Below are 20,674 nucleotides of genomic sequence, written 5' to 3' on the forward strand. Positions count from 1 at the left end.
TTAGTTGGACCCACTAGACTGGGGGCAACTTTTTTCATTCTTTCTGCTTCCCTGTTAGTTTTCTAAGAGTCGCTCTATAAGGGGGTCTTCGGATTCCAGGGAATTCCCATGTCTAGTGTCCTTTGCATGAGCATGTTGCATTGTTCTTTCAAACCCTAATATTTCCCCCCAAACCCTAACCTGTTGCACATGATCTCAGTCAAGAGGCATGAGTCATATCAGCACAGGAAGGGTGCTCCAAAGGGCAGCAGAAGTTTTGCTGTTTATTCAGCATTTTAGTTTTTCCATGTGACTTACTGAATTTAGGAAGATGTATTATTAGAAGTTGTAAAAATCTTTTCAATTTTCTAAACTGTTTCTAACACCAAAAATTCATTGTTAATATTAGGGCAATACGCTTTCTTCAGCAAGGCCAACCAATGTGTTAGAAATGATGAAGGAATGGAAAAATAACCCAGAAAGTGATGAGGAAAATACGACAGATCAAAAGGACAACTGGTCCATTCAAGAGAAGTTGAAAGATTACCAACCCGGCAGCCCCAGTGGAAATGTCCAGGATATCAGTAGCACCTCAGATGAAGAGGAGGAAAAACAGGTAGGAAGGACCAACAGAACAAGTAGGAAGAACAATTGTTCCATTTCTCCAAACTGTAAAATATTTTCACAACACTTGGAACAACTTTTGCAACTCTGTCTTTTTTTGTTTTTGGTCTGTAAGGAAGGAAATACATGACAAAGCAAGTAAAGTTCTCACCTCTCTTAATGCTATTGTGATTTAGCAGGTAGCCTACATGTTTATTCTAAGATCTGTGATTATGTCGGCAGGGGTCTGCAAACTTTTCCCATAAAGGAACAGAGAGTAAATATTTTAGGCTTTGTGGGTCCTAATAGTCTGTGTCACAACTTCCTCACCTCTGATGTGACAGTATGAAAATAGGCATAGACAGCAAATGAATGAGCATGGCCACGTGCCAACAAAACTTTATTTACAAAAACAGATGGTGTGTGATATTTGGCCCATGGGTCAAAATTAATAATTTTGTGCTTTACCAGGCTATACAACTTGGAATGATTTTATGTATTACCTAGGAAAAGATTTATTACATTATCCAGTTATTTGTTTCCAATTTTCTGATAACTAAAACTATTTATATAGGTTTATCATTTTGCCTTATTAGATCTGAAAGAGCTTTATTCTTTTTGGTGAATATAATTTAGTAACTTTGATTAATTCCAGACAGTGTTCTACTAACCAGATAGCCTAGCAATTTACCCAAATGGTTTTTTCTTTTGTTTCTATGTTTATGGAAAAATTTTCCATGGGTTTGTTCTCTTGAATATCTTGAAATATCTCAAGATATTGCTTTTTTTTTAAGATTTTATTTGTTTATTTGACAGAGAGAGAGAGACAGTGAGAGGGGGATCACAAGCAGGGGGAGTGGGAGAGGGAGAAGCAGGCTCCCCGCTGAGCGGGGAGCCCGATGCGGGGCTCGATCCCTGGACCCTGGGATCATGACCTGAGCGGAAGGCAGACGCTTAACGACTGAGCCATGCAGGCACCCCATCTCAAGATATTCCTTATCTTGAAATCTAGTGAACATATTTGAATTCTTTTTTAATAATTTAGTGTCCCGCCAATGGGGGCTGTGTTCACCTCAGGGAAGCCCCGACCCCGTGAGGAGCTGTTACTTTCTGGCTCTCTGAGGTGTAGCGTAGGCAGAGTGCTGCTCAGGCCTGAGAGGGTCGGTTCTGAGCTGGGCCCAGGAAGGTGCTTTGCTGCCCGCCCCTCCCGTGCTAAGAATGCCATCAGAAACCTGCAGAAAGAGACTTGGTGGAGTGATCTGGAGTTCTCAACTTACTGGTTGAGAACTTCTTCCTCTACTTGATAGCAAATGTCTAGATAATAAGTTTAACATTTAATGACTCAGATATTTTGAAATAATCATATTTTTATCATAATATAAACATAAGTATGTTGCATTCCCTTCATCCTCTCTGGTCTGTTAACAACTCCTGAAATGCTTAGCAGCTGTGTATATTTTATATTGTTAAAAATAATACCCTAAAAACCCATGTTTGCATTCCTTATTGAAAACAGTTTGAAGATTTTTCTATTAGCTGACTTGGCATTTTATACATACATATTCATATGCACACACACATACATAGACCTTCTCACATGTATACGCATGTACCATATACATATATACAGTTGATCCTTGAATTACGGGGTGGGGTTAGGGGCGCTGACCCCCCATGCAGTTGACAATTTGCATAGAACTATTGATTCCCCCAAAACTTAACTACTAATAGCCTATTGTTGACTGAAACCTTTCCAATAACATTAGTGGCCGATTAACACATATTTTATATGTTATATGTATTATATACTGTATTCTCACAATAAAGTAGGCTAGAGAAAAGAAAATGTTATTAAGTAAACCATAAGGAAAAGACATTTACAGTACTATGCTGTACTTATCCAAAAAGATCCATGTGTAAGTGGACCCACACAGTTCAAATTACCGTTGTTCAAGGGTCAACTGTACATATACTCACACTCAGATGTGTGTGTTACAACAATATACACACGTGCATCTATATATACGCACATATACACAAAAACAAATACACATACACCCCATACATCCACATTATCTTTTGTATTTTGTAGTCTTGGATAGTACCTGTGTTTGTCACTGAATCTGACATAAAATATCCTTGTGAACCAAATATTTGGTTGGTTGTCTTCCATCTCCTTTTCCATGGCTCTGTCACACCTCTCCCCTCCCTTCCCCCACCCCTGCAAGTCATAGAGTGATGGGACTTGCTCTGTTGTTCTCAGCTACTACTTCCCACTTGGGAACAGAAGAGTTGGAATTCGAGGTGCTTATGGATGCTAGAACTATAACCAGTGGTATAAATTTTATACCAGGTAGGTGGAAATTTTAAGAACATAGATCAACAGGAAGAACTTTTCTACAGTCAGAGCTCACCTGCAATAAAACGGGCTGGACCATGGATAGTAAACCCCACCTCCCAGTTAGTGGAAGTATTCATGGAGACTCTGGAAAGCTACTTGTCAAAACTGCTGTAGCAGGAATTCCTGCAAGATGGGTAGGAGTTTGCCCTGGATGTCCTCTAAGGAACTTACCCATGCTTAGGTTTTGGCTGTGATGTCTTGGGAGGAATACATTACCTTGTGTGGGAGTTTTTCTGAAAAGTGTTACCCCTTAAAAGAAAGACTTCTTATACATTTAACATATTAAGTTCTTTCACGGGTTTTTATGAATAAGCACGTTACTTTGTTAATTATATTGAAGCTGAGCTTGTGCTAGGAAATTACTTCTTTTCTTTCGAATCTTCATTAGCAACAGTAAATAGTGGAGTATAAAGTTCTCAAGTGATAACTGAAAATAGAGCTTGCCATTTACTCTTGAGTCCACACAGGATTCACATAGTAATTAATATTCTTAAGAGTGAAATTTTAATTTTATTAAAATTATTCTATGAATATTAAAATATTTGCCATGGGGAAAATTTTGTTTGTTAAAATTAGATTATATGAACAATCTGATGTGATAACATAAATAATTTATACCTAATAAATTAAGTAAATTCTTTTTCCATTAAAAATTTTGAAATTTGGCTTTAATTTAAGTGGAAGTCTGCCATCAGTTCCTGTTTTCCATTGTATCATGGTTCTCTCTTCTGGAGAATCTCAGAAATCCATTTGGAGCTCGGATTTTGTATTTTTTACAAGCCAGGGTCATCATGCTTTTTGGCTAAGTGGCAGAGCTCTTGGAAGACTAGCAGAGAAAGTGAGGATTTGTTATAAACAAAATCAAATCACTTGACCTGAGCATTTACCTCTGTCACTGAACAACCATCCCTTCGTTCCAAATGCTGTGGTCATCATGGAAAAATATAGTCTGCATCTCCTCATTGTTCACGTTTGGACTGAGGTATCACACTACACTCTTCCAGACTTGTCTTCAAATAGTTGGCATTTGGCCATGTCCTTTTTTTTTTTCTTTCCGATTTTTAGCCTAATTTGGGTAATCGTGTTCTTTGAAGGTAGAAATGTCCTCTTGTGTATATCTCATGTTTTATAGGCTGAGTACATCTAGGTAATGTTTTGTGTCTTTAGTAACCCTCTAAATTCCCCACAGTAGGTTCTTAATCCATTCTATCAGGTAGACCCAAGACTTCAACTCCTACAACAGCATTTACTCATCTTCAAATGAGATGCTTGGCAGACCATTGCTTATTGAAAAAACATGCCTTTTAACATTATGTCCTTAGTGATTTCTGATAAGTAGTACAATACTTTTGTTATTTGTTAAACTCAGAAAACAACTGAGAAATGAATGTCTGGTAATTAAAGTGCACTTCCCCATAACCATGGAGGGAAGGACTAAAAATTCCGGATGTATATTTGCATTACAGAATTCTTGCTTCATAAAGGACATACTTCTTCATTGTTAAATTATTTATTGAACATAGTGTTGAATGTACTTGTTTAATGAAAATGGAAGATTTTTCTGATTGTTTCCTTTTGTGATCATTTTTCGCCACTGAAAATGTGGCCTTTACAGTGTCACAAGAGACAGTATATGTAGCAGATACTTTCGTCTAGTAAGTAGATATTCAAGGTTGCTTAGAAACTTTGAAAAGTTATTTTGATCAATGAAATGTATTCATGTAGCAGTTCTTCAAAGACAAGAAATGTTTGAATTTAAATAACATTGAAATTAAACAGTTGAACTGTGGTATGTTGATATATTTCTATGAGAAAGAGTCAGGTTTTCTTGGTATTTTTGTTGAGTAGGATAAAAATTTTCTTCTCTTGACAAATTAAACCTTAGCTTTCTGAGCCCATGTGAATCATGTGCAAATTTGGTGGTGCTTCCACAACTTTGGCACACTTTTGTAGTCCAATATTGAAGCCTTGCAATCTGGCATGCACTTAAAATATAATGGTTAAAAGCACAAGCTCCGGATCTAGGCTGCCTGTATTCAAATCCTGGCTTCACCGCTTATAAGCTTTATGACCATGGACAAACCTCTTGGCCTCTGGTTCCTCATCTATAAAATGGGAATAATGATGGTATCAACCAGGGATTAAAAAAAATAATGCCTGTGACATTCTTGACATGGTAAGCACTTCCTAATGTTAGCTTTATTGCTTCTACTCTTATATTGCTAAAGAACTTGCATAGAATATTACAAAAATTGCACATTTTTTTCCTGTCAGCTTCAAGTCTCCTTGAGGTATATTTCCTTTTGGGCATGAACAAACCAAGAAATATCATTTTCAAAGGTGATAAGGTGATGCTTCCAACCTCATTTGCCCTCTGAGTTTTGTGAGGTCCCTAGGATACTATGGTAGATTAGATTACTTTTCCCAACTATTTAATCCCTCTCTGTAAGCGATTTGTACATTCACAACCTTTGCCATGTGACATTGCAGTTCTCCCTACTAGAGTAGATGAAGGATATTTTCTCACCCCACTAATGTTGGTTTTAACCATATGACTTATTTTGGCTGATAGAATGTTGAGGTGAGATGTAAGTAGAGACCTTAAAAGCGTTCACGTGATTTAGCTTGTTCTCTTGTATTTCTGCTACCTGCTTTGAGAAGAACATGCCTGCAGGAAGCCACAGTTCCTGGAATTATGGAGATCTATGGAGCAGACTTGAATCTAATACAAAACCTGGAGTCTGGCCTAGCCTAGCATGCCAACCCCTACAGCTAACTGAGACTTTTATAGTCATTTGTTATGTAGTTGTACAGAAAAGTGTTAACATAGCAGACCTAAGCTGCTCACCTTGAAAAGGCCCGCTTGCAAGGTTGGCCCCTGGCTGGCTTCTGGGAACTTGGATTTGGTTGCTATCATTATCTGATTAAGAATGGTTCATTCTGCCTGAACTATGCAAACAATTCAGTTTATGCCGCAACCTGCTTTTCTTCTGGGGGTCCGGGATTTTGGTAGGTGCTAGGCAGAGATTGCCTACATGACCAGTTCCCCATAATAACCTAGGATTCCATCTCTAAGACCTTCCCTGCTTGGCAACATTTGACATGTGTTGTCACAGCTCATTGCTGGGGTAATTAAGTGCATTCTATGTGACTCCTGAGAGAAGATGCTTGGAAGCTTGAGCCTGGGTTCTACTGGACTTCACCTCAAGTTCCTCTTACCTCTGCTAACTGTGCTTTGTAATAAATTGTAGCAATGAGTACAACTATATGCTGAGTCCTGTGAGTCCTCCTAACGAATCATGGAACCTGGGGGTGATTTGAGGGACCTCCCAAACACTGTAGTCTAACTGCAGCAATAGGTGACTAATACAGGTACAAATAACTGTGGTAACATGAATCTCGACATGTTGTTCTCTGACTCATGCTTTTTATAATGCCAATGCTAGTTTGGATTCATAGGATTTTGTCCCTACTACTCCCACTAGAACCTTCTGTGTAAGGCTTAGGTTTCACCACAAGCTTAGCCAGACTTCCACAATTGAAGGGAAGTATTAGTGAAACCTTTCAAATCATTTCCCTCCTCTCCCAAGCCTGGGTTTTGCTCAGCTCCCCTTAGAGACTATAGCTGTTAGGATATGCTATGTATCTTTTCCCTATGGAGAATCAACCCATTGGGTTGAGTCATAACAAATATTGCTTTAATTCCACATATATTAATTTGGGTCTATTCATCTCTTATCCTGCTTTCAGGCTATAATTGTCACATGTATTATGGCTACATAATTATAAACCCCCCAAAACAATGTTTTAATTTTTGCTTTAAATATTCATATATATTTCTAAGAAATTAAGAGGACATTTTGTCTGTTATATATACCCAGGTTTTTACCATTTCTGATGTTCTTCTTTCTTTTCTGAAAATCCAGTTTTCCATCTGGTATCATTTCCCTTCAGCTGGATTCAGTCTCCATTTCTCTGTTAAACCTACCTGGTGAATATTTAATTTTAGGTATTATATTCTAAAATTCCCATTTGACCCTGTTTTATTATTTCTACTTCTCTTCAGAGATTTCCTTTATTCCTCAAAGAATATTTTCCTTTGCATCATTGGTAATAGTTATGATAACTGCTTTAAAATCCTTGTTTGCTTAATTCCAACATCTGGGTCATCTCAGGGTCTGTCTCTATTGATTATCATTTCTGTTGAGTAGTCTGGGATTGTATCCTAGACATTGGAAATGTTATGTTGTGCTGATTCTGGATTTGACTATGTTCCTCCAAAAGTGTTGATATTTCTGTTTTGGCAGGCAAGTAGTTGGTTGGAGGCAAATTGTCTCTTAGCCAGCAGTTCAAATCTTAGGTCAGTTCATTTCTCTTTAGCTGGGCAGGATTTAGGATGCCCCTTCTCTGGCTATCTCCTTTAAGGGATTTCCTCATTACTTTCTTGTGTCTGTGGTTCTTTTGAATTCTGTCCCCTAATTCTTTAGACTAGAGAGAGAAAATCGTAAAAGTGTCCAGGGTTAGGACAGTGGTGGTGAGGAACACATTGCCATTGAAGGAGCAACATTTGATATATCAACAGAAATAATGGAAGCCAGAAGACAATGGAGTGACATTGTTAAAGTGCTAAGTGGAAAATAAAACTAAAAAACTGCCAACTTGGAATTCTGTATCTTGTGATAATTTTCTTGAAAAACAAAGATAAAATAAAAAAATATTTTCAAGTATGTAAAAGATGAGAGAATTTGTTACCAACATTTCTTACTATAAGAAATGCTAAAAGAAATTTCTCAAAGTAAAAAAAAAAAAAAAAAAAAAGATCCCAGATGGAAATCCTGACTACAGGAAGGTATGAAGGGCAGTAGCAGCAAGGGTAAGTATGTGAATAAGTGTAAAATAATGTTGACTGCTTGAAACAATAACAATAATAATGAATCTAAACTTTCATCTCAATAAGCTGGGAAAAGAACAACAAATCAAGCACCCTTCCTACAAGAGGATATTGTGAATGATTTAGTCCCAATAAATTAGAATATTTATATGAAATGATCAGATTTCTTTAAAAAACATCAAAGCAGATATACAAAAATACAAAATCTGAATAATTTTATATTTACTTTAAAAGTTGAATCTGTAATTAAGAACTTTCCAGTAAAGAAAATTTCAGTCTCAAATGACTTCACTGGTTAATTGTTTAAATATTTGTAGAAGAGAAAGCTTGTTACACAAACTCTTGAGAATATTTCCCAACTCATTTATAAAGCAAGTCAACTTTAATACCAAAATATGACAGGGATATTGTAAGAAAAGAAAATTGTTAGCCAGTATCTCTCATAAATATAGATACAAAAATCTCAAACGCAGTATTAGCAAAGTGAATCCAGAAATATATAAAAGAAATAGCACATTCTTGATCAAGTATACAGTATATTCCAGGGATGTATGTTTGGATTAACATCCAAAAATCAACCAATGTAATTCACCATATTAATAAGTAAAGGAGAAAAGCCATATTACTATCTCAATAATTGTGAAAAAAACATTTGATGAAATTCAACACTCAAACATAAGTAATAGACTAGGAACAGATGGTAACTTCTTTCATAGATTAAGGGATTTTTATATTTAAAAAAATCCTCTAAAGCTAATATCATTCTTTTTTTAAAGATTTCTTTGTTTATTTATTTATTTATTTGAAGTGGGGGAGAGAGAGAGGGAGAAAGTTGGGCGGGGAGCAGAGGGAGAGAATCTTTAAGCAGATTCCCTGCTGAGCGGGGAGCCTGATGTAGGGCTCCATCTCATGACCCATGAGATCATGACCTGAGCCAACACAAAGGTTCAGATGCTCAACCAATTGAGCCACCCAGATACCCCAAAACTAATATCATTCTTAATAGTGATATATTGAACACTTTCCAACTGAAGGTAGGAGAAAGGCAAAGAGGCCCATTTCTACTTCTCTTTAATATTGTACTAGAGATCTTAGCCAATGCAACAGGGCACGTAAAAGAAAATTTATATAGGCTGAAAAAGAAGAATAAAACTCTCTATTTGCAGATGACATGATTGTGTACAAAAAAATCCCATGGAATCTACAAAATGTGAATTAAACAGTTGCAAGATCTGTATACAAAAATAAAGTGTATTTTGATATACTAGCAATGAATAATTAAAAAACAAAATCTTAAAATACCATTTAAAATATCATGAAACGTAAAATACTTAGTCTTAACTCTAACAAAATATGTGTAAAATATTTATACCAAATCCCACAACACATTGAAATTGAAGAAGACTGAAATACTTGGAAAGAAATACCATGTTTATGGATTGGAAGATTTGATACTGTTAAGATGTCAATTCTCCCCAAACTGATTTATATCTTTAAAGCAATCCCAATTAGAATCGAGGGCTTTGCTTTTCTGTTAGAAATTGACAAGATGCTTCTAAAATTTGTTTGGAAATATGTAAGACCTACAATAGCCAAAATCGCTCAAAAAAACAAAGTTGGAGAACTTACATGACGTGGTTTCAGCACTTACTATATAGCTACAGTAATTAATACAATGTGGTATTGATGTAAGAATAGACAAATCCAGGAAACAAAATACAATCTAGAAATAGACCCACCCTTAGGTAGTCAGCTGATTTTTGACAGAGATTTCAAAGCTATTCAATAGGGGAAAAGATAGTTGTTGTTGTTGTTTTTCCAGTAAATAGTGCTAAACTAATAAGATATCCATATGGGGAAAAATGAACTTTGACCCCCCAGCTCACGCTGTACACAAAAATTAGTTTGAAATGGTAGTAGACCTAAATCTAAAAGCTAAACTGTAAAGCTTGTAGGAGAAAACGTAGGAGAATATCTTCCAACCAGAGAGTAGTCAAAGATTTCTTAGAACACCAGGCAGCATTTTAAAAAGTCAGATCAAATGGACTTCTTCAAAGTAAATGCATTTTCTCATCTAAAGCATATTTAGAAATGGAATAGGCAAGCCACAGACAGGGGAGAAAAAAATTTTAATAGATATATCTAACAAAGGACTTGTTTCGCAAATATTGAGACAGTTCCTACAACTCAATAATAATAAGGCAACTCCACTTTTAAAATACGCGTAAGATTTGAACAGACATTTCAGATAGGAAAATATACTAATAGTCAATAAGCATATAAAATATGCAACATCACTAGTTATCAGGAGAATGCAAATGATAATAGGAAAAGCTACAATGATATATCACTGTATCCTTTCTAGAATGGCCAGAATTTAAAAAGACAAGTTCATATTTTAGCAAATATTAGAGCAAGTGGAATTTTCCTATATTGCTTGTGGATTGCAAAATGGTACAGTTTCTTTGGAATACAGTTGGGCAGTTACTTATAAAGTTAAACATTTACTTACCATTTATCCAGAAATCCTAAATTTGAGTTCAAAAAAGGACTTGTAGAATATATTTATAGCAGCTTTATATATAAAGAGCCCCAAACTAGAAACAGCCCAAATATCTATTAATAGAAGAATGGATAAACAAATTGTGGTATATCCATACAGTGGAATACTACTTGATAATAAAAAGGAAGGAATCATTAATACCGGGGTGAATCTCGAAAACATATGTTGTAATACCATGAGACTCTATAATTATCTCAGTAAAAGTTTCTTTTTTTAGAATCTCAATACAAATTTCAATTTAAAAACATGTTAAGCAAAAGAAGTCAGACACAAGAGTACGTACTCTATGTTTCATTTACATGAAGTTTCAGAGAAGTAATTATGTTGAAAAATATCAGAACACTGGTAGCTTTAGGATGGGAAGGAGTTGAGTGGGATGTGGCCCCTGGGAAATTTGTGGGGAGTTGTTCTATTTCTTGATTGGGGTGTTGGTTCTACAGGTCTGTATATTGTCAAAACTCATCAAACTGTACACTTGAGATTTGTACATTCTACTGTATGTAAATTGTACTTTAACTAAAAAAGAAAAGAGAAATTTATATCTCTCTAATTTGCAAGTTAGATTTTATTTTCATTAACTCCCTACAAGGCCCAGCTATTTATGTAGGTAGCCTTATAAAACAACTCTATATATTTGGAAGTTAATTACTCTTCTTCCCTTTGGTTTTTCTTTCCCTTCCTTCTTCCTTCTGAAAACCATAGGAATGTGAGAGAATGTGGGTGACCATTGCGAGCAAAGATGGAGCTGAAAACTTGTATCAGAATGTTCTGTCACTTGGACCTTGTGCAGGCCTATAATTTGAATGTGTGACTCTAGAAATGGTTGCTATGGTGATAAACCACTTTACTTAAATAGCATGTATTTTACTCAAAATTCAGAGAAATGGTAACAGTTTCTAGTAATCATGTACTGGTATTAACTTGCAGGGATATGCCTAGAGCTTACAGGTTTTGCATCCATTATCCCCAGATGAGTTCATCAGGTTGAAGTTATGCCAGTGAATAACGAAATATGTGTATTTAGCCCAATTTTCTTGTTACATATCTCCCCTTGCACACATGGAGCCCCTTTCCAAGATGAATAATATAAGCTGGAGAAATCAGGCCAAGGGTGCTGAGTAACTAAGAGATGAAACTGGAGGAAACTTGTAAGGTCATCTTTTCCATCATCCCGCCTCCAGAAGGACTGACTATTCTTCAACCGTCCCAAGTGGTAAGAGTCTGTCAAGGCTGAGGAACAACTGAAATGCTGCTTGGGCCAGCCCCTGGTGTAACCATCCTGACTGCAGCACTCAGAGACGCCGTCTAGCTCCACAGAGCTGAGCTCTCTCCCCTTCTGCATTCTACAGACTGTGTTTATATATGTCCTCTTAGGCTTTCTATTTCTAGACTGAAGAGCTCTCTCGCAAAGAAACCTCCATTCATTAATCATATTAGTAACCTGTCTGTAAACCTTCTCTGCTTCCTTTATCTCTGTTCAAGCTGATTGCAGTGTTTCAGGTATGAATTCTTCATGATTTTATATAAGGATAGAAGGATTTTTTTCTTTGTTTCTAAGATGCTTTCTGATGATAGCCAGGTTTTCTTGATCCCCGTGCAATGGGTATGTTACACCAGTTTCTTCAGAGAACAATCTACAGTGATTTGTAGATCCTTTTCTTGGACTGATAATGATGGCCAACAATCTCATAATGATCATTTAGATTCTTTTCCCCCAGACCAGAATATTGAAATTCCCCTCTCATCTTCCTCCCCCTCTGTACAATCTTACAGGAGATCCTCCCCTTCTATTTGCCTTTTATGACCTGGAAGATCTTAGTAATTCCTATAGCCTTGGCAATTTCACTTTTCATTTCTCTGTCATGTTACTTACAAAACTGTAAATTGCATTAGTGACAGCATAGATCCCTGAGGAATCCCCTCAACTGTGAGAGAAGAAAAAGAGAAACATAAAATTTAGATAACCTGTAACCTGCAGAGGAAATCCCTGAAACATGAAGATTTGTTTCTGTTTCTAGAGAAAAGCCTAGAAGCTGGAATTTGCCTTGGCCTTTTGTGTTCAGGGAGGTGAGAGGCGTGGCTCTTGGTGAAGAAAGCTACAGCGCAGTCTGAAGGACAGACACCATGAGGGCCAGCCTGCACCCGTGTTTTGTTAATGTCAGAGCACTGTTTCAATGAGGTGATATTTAAGAGGGGAGACTCAGAGTCTTCGGGAAAGCTCTTACAATTCTGATTCCTAAACAGTGGCATCCTAAACTTAATGCAACTGCAAATTAGCAAAGAGAAACGGTACAGTGTATGTGTGTGTGCACACACCCACACAAACACACACAAAACATCTTACAAGGTACACACATATACACAGAAGCTTCTAAGCGTTTGCAGTAAACATTCGCATAAAGGTGAGTAGATTTACATTGATGTCACCGGAGAGTAGAGAACAAGTATTGAGATTTGCTGCAGTGCAGCCAGTTTTAGGCCAACTTGGAGTTCGATTAAAATATAGATGACTGTATTAATTTGAATATGTATTAAATACCAAATTGAGAAAGAAATAAGAAAACAGGCACTCATATGTTGCTGGCAAGAGTATAGGTCGGTACAGCTGCAGTGGAAGGCGATACGGCAGTAGCTTTCAAAACTACAAATCCACTACAAAACTTCAAAACTACAAAACTACAAATCCAAAACTACAAAGTATGGATTTGTAGTTTTGACCCAGGAGTCCCCCTTCTAAAATATATCTCCTGTAGACATACTTGCACACCCACAAAATGACACAAGTGCAAGATTATTCACAGCAGCACTATTTGTACTAGGAAAAGTTTGGAAACAACCTGAACGCCCACTGTGAAGGGACAGGCTAAATGAATTGTAGTCCCTTCAAACAAGAGAAGACTGCATTGCCGAAAAGAATGAGCACCCTTTTTTACGTATGGACACAGAAGGACCCTCAAGACAATCATTAGTTGAAAAAAATCAAGATGTAAAAGAGTGCTTATAGTGGGCTACCATTTGTGTAAAAAAAGGGAGAAGAAAGCATGTCAATATATGGATTGGACTGAACCATATGCAATTGCCATTATTAGGCTGTTTTTGACCTGCAGAAATGACTACCAATTCAGTTTGGCTCCACTTAATATTTGCTTGAAGGTGCATGACCTCTCTCTGGAAATGTACACTGTAAATTGATAATATTGGTTGTGTTTGATGTGGGGCAGAGCTGAGTTAACTGGGAGGCAGGGAGGAGATTTTTAACACTGTGAATATTAAATCATGGGGGTGTGCCATCTATTTTAAAAATATATCACTAAAATTGGATATGAATAAATAAAATAAAGAAATGTAGGCGAGGAATATCATTTTCTCATCTTGCTCTGGAATGAAACTGAGAAATGTCATGTTTCTGCACTGAAGTAAGCAAACATTTTGGTTTAGTTTCCTCTTCCCTTCCCCTTTGCCAGGAAGTTCTGAGGATTATCTTAAGATATCTTATCCAAGAAGAACACACCAGAGCCTCTAGTGATTTTGGAAAAACTAATCTGCATCACTACCCCTGCCCACAGAGACTGTTTCTGAGTATTTCTTCCTGGTGATGCAACTTCTAGTCTACTTTCGTGACTCAAGTCCACGAACAAATGGAACCGTGGAGAAGAATGGAAGTGTTAAGCCAGATATGAATTTGCATGCATTAAAAAGAAAACGCCAGAGTCTCTGTTCCTACTCTAGAGAACAGTAGTTGTAGTGGACACATTGAAAAATATTTCCTCGACTACTTTTGATAGCTCAAAAGGTGGAAATATCAAAAGGGAGAAGGTTACACTGAGATTCGCCTTTTAATAGGATTTGTATGTCAAGTGAATTAAACTTTCATGAATTGAAATTTCCAAGATAGGTTTCCTGTCTTAGGGATCAGTGCTGCATTCAACAAAGCAGCTTCTCTCCACTGGACGTGGGAACATCAGGGGAGTTGACTCTCACCCCCTTTTGGCACGTGGGCATTCTCAGTGAGAGGGTATAGGCTGTATTGCCGAACGCTAATGCACTTTCAGTATTTTCTGTTTCGTGAAGGCATACACACGGAAGCAACCTAGAAATTTTGTTGGGAAAAAAAATCTATGGAGAAAAGGACTTTTTTACATTTCCAAATGTAGACTAATTTTTCAATATACAAATATACGAGCTTAAGAATTAGCATACACTGTTACGAAGCCATACACGAGTGGGATGTTCTGAAGAGGCACATATCTCAAGGCTGTCTGCAATACAGCACACATCAGGTGAATTTTCTCTTTCTCTTTCTCTAAATATAGCTGTCCAAAATCATAAATGACCTGAAGTTCTGCTGGGGCCCTGGGAGGTCACTTGTTACATCAGGCAAATCTATATTAAGTGCCTACTACCGTGTATAAAACATGGCCACTGGTATCACAAGAGCCTGAGTGATCAAAGAAACCAGGTTTATTTGTAGTGTGTTACCTGTAATCTTTTCACATCCTTTGAAAATTGCTAACTTGATTATCAACTCCTATGTAGAGTAACTTTGCATTCACCAGAGTGTTAAACATCTGAGCCCTTTCCAGATGGTTCTGTGTACGTGAGGCCTACTGCATCTATTCTCCGGTGTCTCATCCCCTGCCCTGCTGTGTCCCCCTCTCCTAAGACGTTCTCTGCTCTTTCTGTTCTGTTCTGTGCTCACCTTCATTTCAGGAGAAGTGATCACTTCTAAAATGGGTCTAAGGGCAAAATGGACTCTGCTTCCCTCATGACAGCAGAATCGAAGACCATTGAGGTGAGGTGACCTGAGAAAACACAATTGCCTATTGAGATCCCTCCTACTTGGTTTGTACTTTAAAGAAGCACTTTCACGGCCACCATCTTCGTGCATTCTCAGAGTGAACCCACGTGGGAAACGTGCAAATGCATGGTCCCCGTTTACCCGTGTGGCATCGAGACTCTGAGAGGTCCGTGGACCTGCCCGAGTGGAGTGACTGGGATTAGAAGCCAGTCCCCGGAGTCAGCACAGAGAACGGCGTGGCAGAGCTGGCCTAGAAATCTGGTAAAGATGCAGTGGGTGCGCTTCTGTCCTGGCCAACTTCCCTATGCACATGTTGTAGACATTTACTTTGATTTTGTGTGGCAGACGATCTGAAATTGTGCTACACCAAACACTAAACAAGCCTCTTTTCTTGAAGGCGCTAAAGGACCTTACTCTGGCATTTAATAGCAGCTTTGCAGTGTGATTATGTCTCCCCTCTGGAGAGCGCTCCACCTTGCAGATCCTGGGCAACTTTGCGGTCCCTTGCTTCTTTGAACTGGTGTCTCTTGCTTCCTGTCTGAAAGTTAATCCAGGCCTTTTCTTTTATTTCCAGTCCACGGCTTATGTAAAGAAATTCCCTGTGACCCGTAAGAAGGAAAACGCGGACAACTTGGACACGAAGTGTGCACGTTCCACATCTAGCAGACACCTTCCAGGTGGCTTCAAGGCAGAGCCAGAGAAATCCCCCATGACTTCAAGCCAAGGGACAGCAAACAAATACATTGCCAAATCCAATGCCGTGCCTAGAACCAAAAAGAAACTCTAAGTGTCCTTCACCGATGCACGGTGCAAACACAGATCCGCTCCTGCTGGCGCTAAGACGAGGCGATGGGAGGGGAGAGGACAGGACCAGGAGGAGCCTTTCGCCGCTTAGCCCCGCTGAGCCCTGCCATGTGTTTGCACCAGCTGCACCGCGAAGGCAGGCCCGTCCCCGGCAGCCTGCAGTTAAAAGCCAGCGGCCACCCGGCTCCATGGAGGGCTGCGGCCGCAACCAACCCAAGGGGTTTTTCGAGAGTTGTTTAGAGGAGTACAGGTCCTCAAAGCAAGGCGGTGGGCATGCTTGCTCCGTTTTCCTTCAGATTCTTATATTTAGGCACAATTATTTGTAGGAGAAAATGAGAGCCGGATATGGTGGTGGAGGTTCCGAATAATTATGTGCACTTGGCACTGGAAGATTTTGTTAGGAAATCACTAATAAACTTGCCAGAGGCATAACAGCAGAAGCGCTTCAGCCATTCCCATGTGTTCTTGTGATTTTAGGTTGCTATAGAGTATTTAAGACAACTTATTTTAAATGTAGAAAAAGAGTAGGAGATTTTGTAACTGCTTGCCATTAACTTGCTGCTAAATTCCCAATATATTGATTGAATCAATAAAAAACAGATGTTACCCATGCACGTTAATTTTTATGTTAACAAGAGGTGGATAGAATAAGGTCCTTGAAGCCCTCGTGCAAATTAAGAGTTTGGCCTGCTTCTGCAAGGGTAGGCACATAGCTTTGGCGGGGAGGTCATGAAGCTGGGTACAGGGGAAAATACATCATTACCCTGGGTGTTATTAGGTATCTCCTTTCCACCTGGGCAAATAACTTTGTCATTCGAGGTCAAACTGGGTGAAGAGATGCTTAGCCTGGCCCTCCAAACAAATTCTAAAGAAGCTATTTGCATTTGCTTTTACCTCCCCTTAAAGTAATAACCTAGTTGCAGCCCACCTCCCCCATGGGATTGTCTTAGACCTCCCAAATGACGCAAAACTGGCCTGCGGAGCACGTACTAGTTGCATATAAATCCACGCAGCGGCTGATGGTGATAGAAGTACTTCTCGGGATCAATGTGGACGACACTGTTGCGCTCGCGAACCGGGCAAAGCCAGCACCCGCCTGCGTTGGCCCTGGCTGAGCAGCTCTGTCAGGACCTTCTTAGTGCCTCCAGTGTGCTTCCCTGGGGGGATCCGCCTGCTAAAGTGTACCTGCTTTAAATGCTTTATTTTAAAACTGGAGTTGGCATAGCTCCTTCCCGGTCTTTCCCCCTTACTAGTTATTACCTCCAGTCCTACCAGGAGCCCATAAGCCATCTCCTGAGCTTTACGCCTTCTGTCAGGGTTTAGTTGAGCCAGTCTTCGAGGAGTATGTTCTATTTACCTGCTGAGAAGCCCGGCCTCATTAGCTAAGTGGAGATTTCCCTTCTCTAGTAGTCCTCCCGAAGGCAGGGGTAAGAGCTGACCACTGCTCTCCTCGCCGAAAAGCCAAGTGACACAGTGGCTTTGATTCTGCTCGTCCCCTGAGCCTGAAAATGGAATAGTCCCTGTATCTAAAATGCTCTTACTTTCCTAGCGATACAGTCTTTTGTATCACGTATTAGAGGAGTCTGATGTTAACTTTAATATTATCCAAATTTCTGCCCACATTTCTCTTTGGCCTTGAATTAGCGATCCTGCTCGGTAAGTGTGGCCGAGGGGCCAGAACTAGGCACTGAGTGAAAGGTGAAGTCGATTAATAACTTGTTCTTGTGTCTGCACATTTTCTCCCCAGCACCAAGCCAGGCCAGCCATCTTTCCCACCATAAAATCATTCTGTCAGCCCTCATCTGTCTAGACCTTCATTTTATTTATGGAGAATCATTTTGATAGAAGCTTAGCTCACTCTTTCTAAAGGGAATTTTCACATTATTTTGATTTGTTATTTATTTGTATGGAACACCTGGGCCAGGCCATATCTGAGCTTTCTCCCCCAACTGTTGTACCTCTTTACTATCTGGGGACATGTGGCCTCGCTCTCTTCATTTGCTTTCATGGCTGTGAAAAAAAAGCAGCTCTTCTGGTGCAGAATGGTTTTCGGCGACCAATAGGCCAACTCCAAGGCATTGGCCGCCATCGCTGAGAGCTCTCCGGGGCACAGTGTGGAGGGACGGGCTTTGCAGGACCCAGAAAGACACCAGGACAGGACAGAGCAGGTGCCTTGCCAAGGCGCGCAAATGCCGATCACACGGCGGCTTGAAGAGCAGACACGTCAAGGCAGGAGATAAAATTGATAAACGCAGTCTTGGGGCTGACGACAGGTTCAGCTGAGGAGAACAGAAGATGCTATCAGAAAAGGGCTTAAATCAGAGGGGCAAGGGAGATGGGTTGGGGGGAAGGGAGCAGAAAGAAAACAAAGTATAATTACTCAAGAACCCTGGATGCCAACACATGGTTCTGCCAAACCGGGAGCTGGTGTCAGAGGAAGGATGCGCCGCGGGGTGCTGGCCCCGGGCCCGGCTGAGGGAGAGCCTGCCCTCTGTGGCCTGTGCCCCGACACACCCAGATGAAGACGCAGGCCGAAGAGACGAAGACCGGGGGGATGGGAGCTCAGCGAGGCTGCACTGGTGGCCCCAGGGCCGCCCTTCCCTTTTGAGCAGGTATGCTATGGGGTGTTGCGAGGGGAAAGGAGCAAGAGACCAAAACCTGTTGTGCTTATCACTGAACTGCTTTGTTTAAATAATTCCATTTGGCTCCAAATTGTAAGTTCCAGGTTAGACACATCAAAAGCAGCCAGTCTTGAAAATGAAGCTTTTTAAATTCCAGCCCCACTGTTGGAATAGAGAGAATAAAGGCTTTGTTCAAACATGCATTCCCAGCAGTAAGCAGAGCCTTGAAATTGGCCGGGGAGGTTGTGTCCTATAATGGTTGCACTTGGCTGGAGACCAAGAAGCTGTGGCCTCTGGGAAACGCCCCTGGACTGGCTGCCTTCCATCTGCCCCTCCGAGCCGCTCTGCCCTGCTCTGCCCTCTCCGCTCCGGGAGGCTCATCTCCAGGGACCGCACTCATGGTCTCCCTGGCCTTCTGTCAGTGGGAGGCCCCCACAGGACATCAGAGGGTGGGAGAGCGGGCGGCCAGTCACCGATTCCCCGGGGCCATCCGTGCCGGGCTGCTGGGACTTCACTGTAGTCCCTTGCTGTGGGCCCCTGCTGGCCTCTGGTCCCAGCCAGGAGCAGGGACTATTGCCCTGGGTACTGTGTCTTACTCTGTGGGTTCCCCTAACTCTCTCAGTCCCTTTACAAGTGGTCTCTTGGTTAAACCCTTGACGACCCCATCTGAGTGTACCCTCGGTCTCTTCCTGGGACCCAGAGCGATCCAGGCCCTCTCCTTGCTGGTTCTGTCTTCCCTTGTCCTTCGACCTGGGGCCGTGCTACCTGCAAATAGCAGTCAAGTGAAGAGCGGAAAGCCTAGCTGAGTTCTTCCTGAAGCACGCGGTGCCCCTGGGTGGTCCCAGGGGGGTTGAAGGAGGGGATGGCAGAGGAGATTTCCCAGGGTCGAACCTAGACAAAGCAAGATAAATCTAGCATGACCCGACTGAATCCGAAATTGTCTAGATCCCTAAGGTTCACACTGAGGTTTAAATTCCAATCGTGGCTTCTGGAGCCTCAAGAAAGCAGCACTTGTAACAGCCGGAGGGACCTCTGGCCTGGGACACAGCCGCCCTCACTCTCTCCTGCGGGACTGGAGGGCCTGGCAGCAGCTTCCAGGGCACCCGGAGCGGCCAGGAAGCACATGCAACCCGAGGACAAGCCTTCTCCCGGGGCCGCGCGTTTCATCTCCGCCTGCGCTCCAGTCACTTCACAAAGCATTTTCAAGTAAAATGTGCACTCTTCAAAGGTCTCACCTCGTTCAGTTTTACTCTTCAGGATTCTGTATTTTTCTTGAGTGAGCTGGCTTAGAATTGGTTTTGATTTCTGTGCAGTACATTATTATCACTTAATTCTCATTGGTGAGCCAATTTTCTTGGCTTTTGTTCTTCAAAGGAAGGCCATGTTCAGTGTCTGTCTTGCATTTTTGTGATTCCTTCCTCAGTATAATCAGCTCAACTGTTTCCTCTCTGCGGGTTCTTCGCGTTGCCCTGCAGGCCGTGGAGCAGCCCTCGCCAGAGGGGTAGGGGTTCCTGCTACTGCCCCAGCGGCTTCACTTCAAGCAGCAGGCGCACGCGGGACCGCGGGACATTGGGAAGACTACGAGGGCCACTCCAGTGTCACCACCCGCTAGCCCAGCGACTCCCCTCTCCGTTGCCTGGTGCCATCCCAGGCACGTCAGGTGGACCCAGTGAACCTAGGGTGAAGACCTCAGAGGACTTCCTCCCCAAAACCTGCAGCAGTTCCTGGCCCAGCCCAGAGGACAGGGCCACGCACCAGTGCCGCCACATCCCCCTCTCCTAATGGGTTCTGCAGCATCTCCGGCTCATTCATATCCCTGGCGCTGACGCAGAGATTGCACCGAGCTCCCTGCCCTTGGGGGACGGACACACAATCTTTGACCCTCCCACCCATGACAGGCTCCACCAACGAGATCCTGACACCATGCTGTCATTTCGGAGAGCTTTTTCTCATCGGCACAGGACGTCCTCTCCATCCCTGGGGCAAGTGCAAGGTCCCAGTGTTGGCATCTGCA

General features: G+C 41.0%; 1 protein-coding gene across 6 annotated transcripts in view; it reads left to right on the forward strand.

Annotated features, from left to right (window-relative positions):
* STK33 (serine/threonine kinase 33) overlaps window positions 1-16,649 on the forward strand; it is a 144,287-nt gene extending 127,638 nt beyond the window's left edge. For 5 of the 6 annotated variants that reach the window (XM_073882967.1, XM_073882964.1, XM_025848648.2 and 2 more), the window contains 2 exons: window positions 389-595; window positions 15,810-16,649. In XM_073882967.1, coding sequence (XP_073739068.1) covers window positions 389-595; window positions 15,810-16,022 — 420 coding nt within the window. In that variant the 3' untranslated portion in view covers window positions 16,023-16,649. The remainder of the gene's footprint in view (window positions 1-388; window positions 596-15,809) is intronic. The other variant, XM_073882966.1, reaches the window with a different exon arrangement.
* The last annotated feature ends 4,025 nt before the right edge of the window (window positions 16,650-20,674 follow it).

Source organism: Callorhinus ursinus, unplaced genomic scaffold (genome assembly GCF_003265705.2).
Source record: "Callorhinus ursinus isolate GAN/ISIS: 27379988/994484 unplaced genomic scaffold, GSC_fseal_2.0 scaffold49, whole genome shotgun sequence".
Taxonomy (NCBI): domain Eukaryota; kingdom Metazoa; phylum Chordata; class Mammalia; order Carnivora; family Otariidae; genus Callorhinus; species Callorhinus ursinus.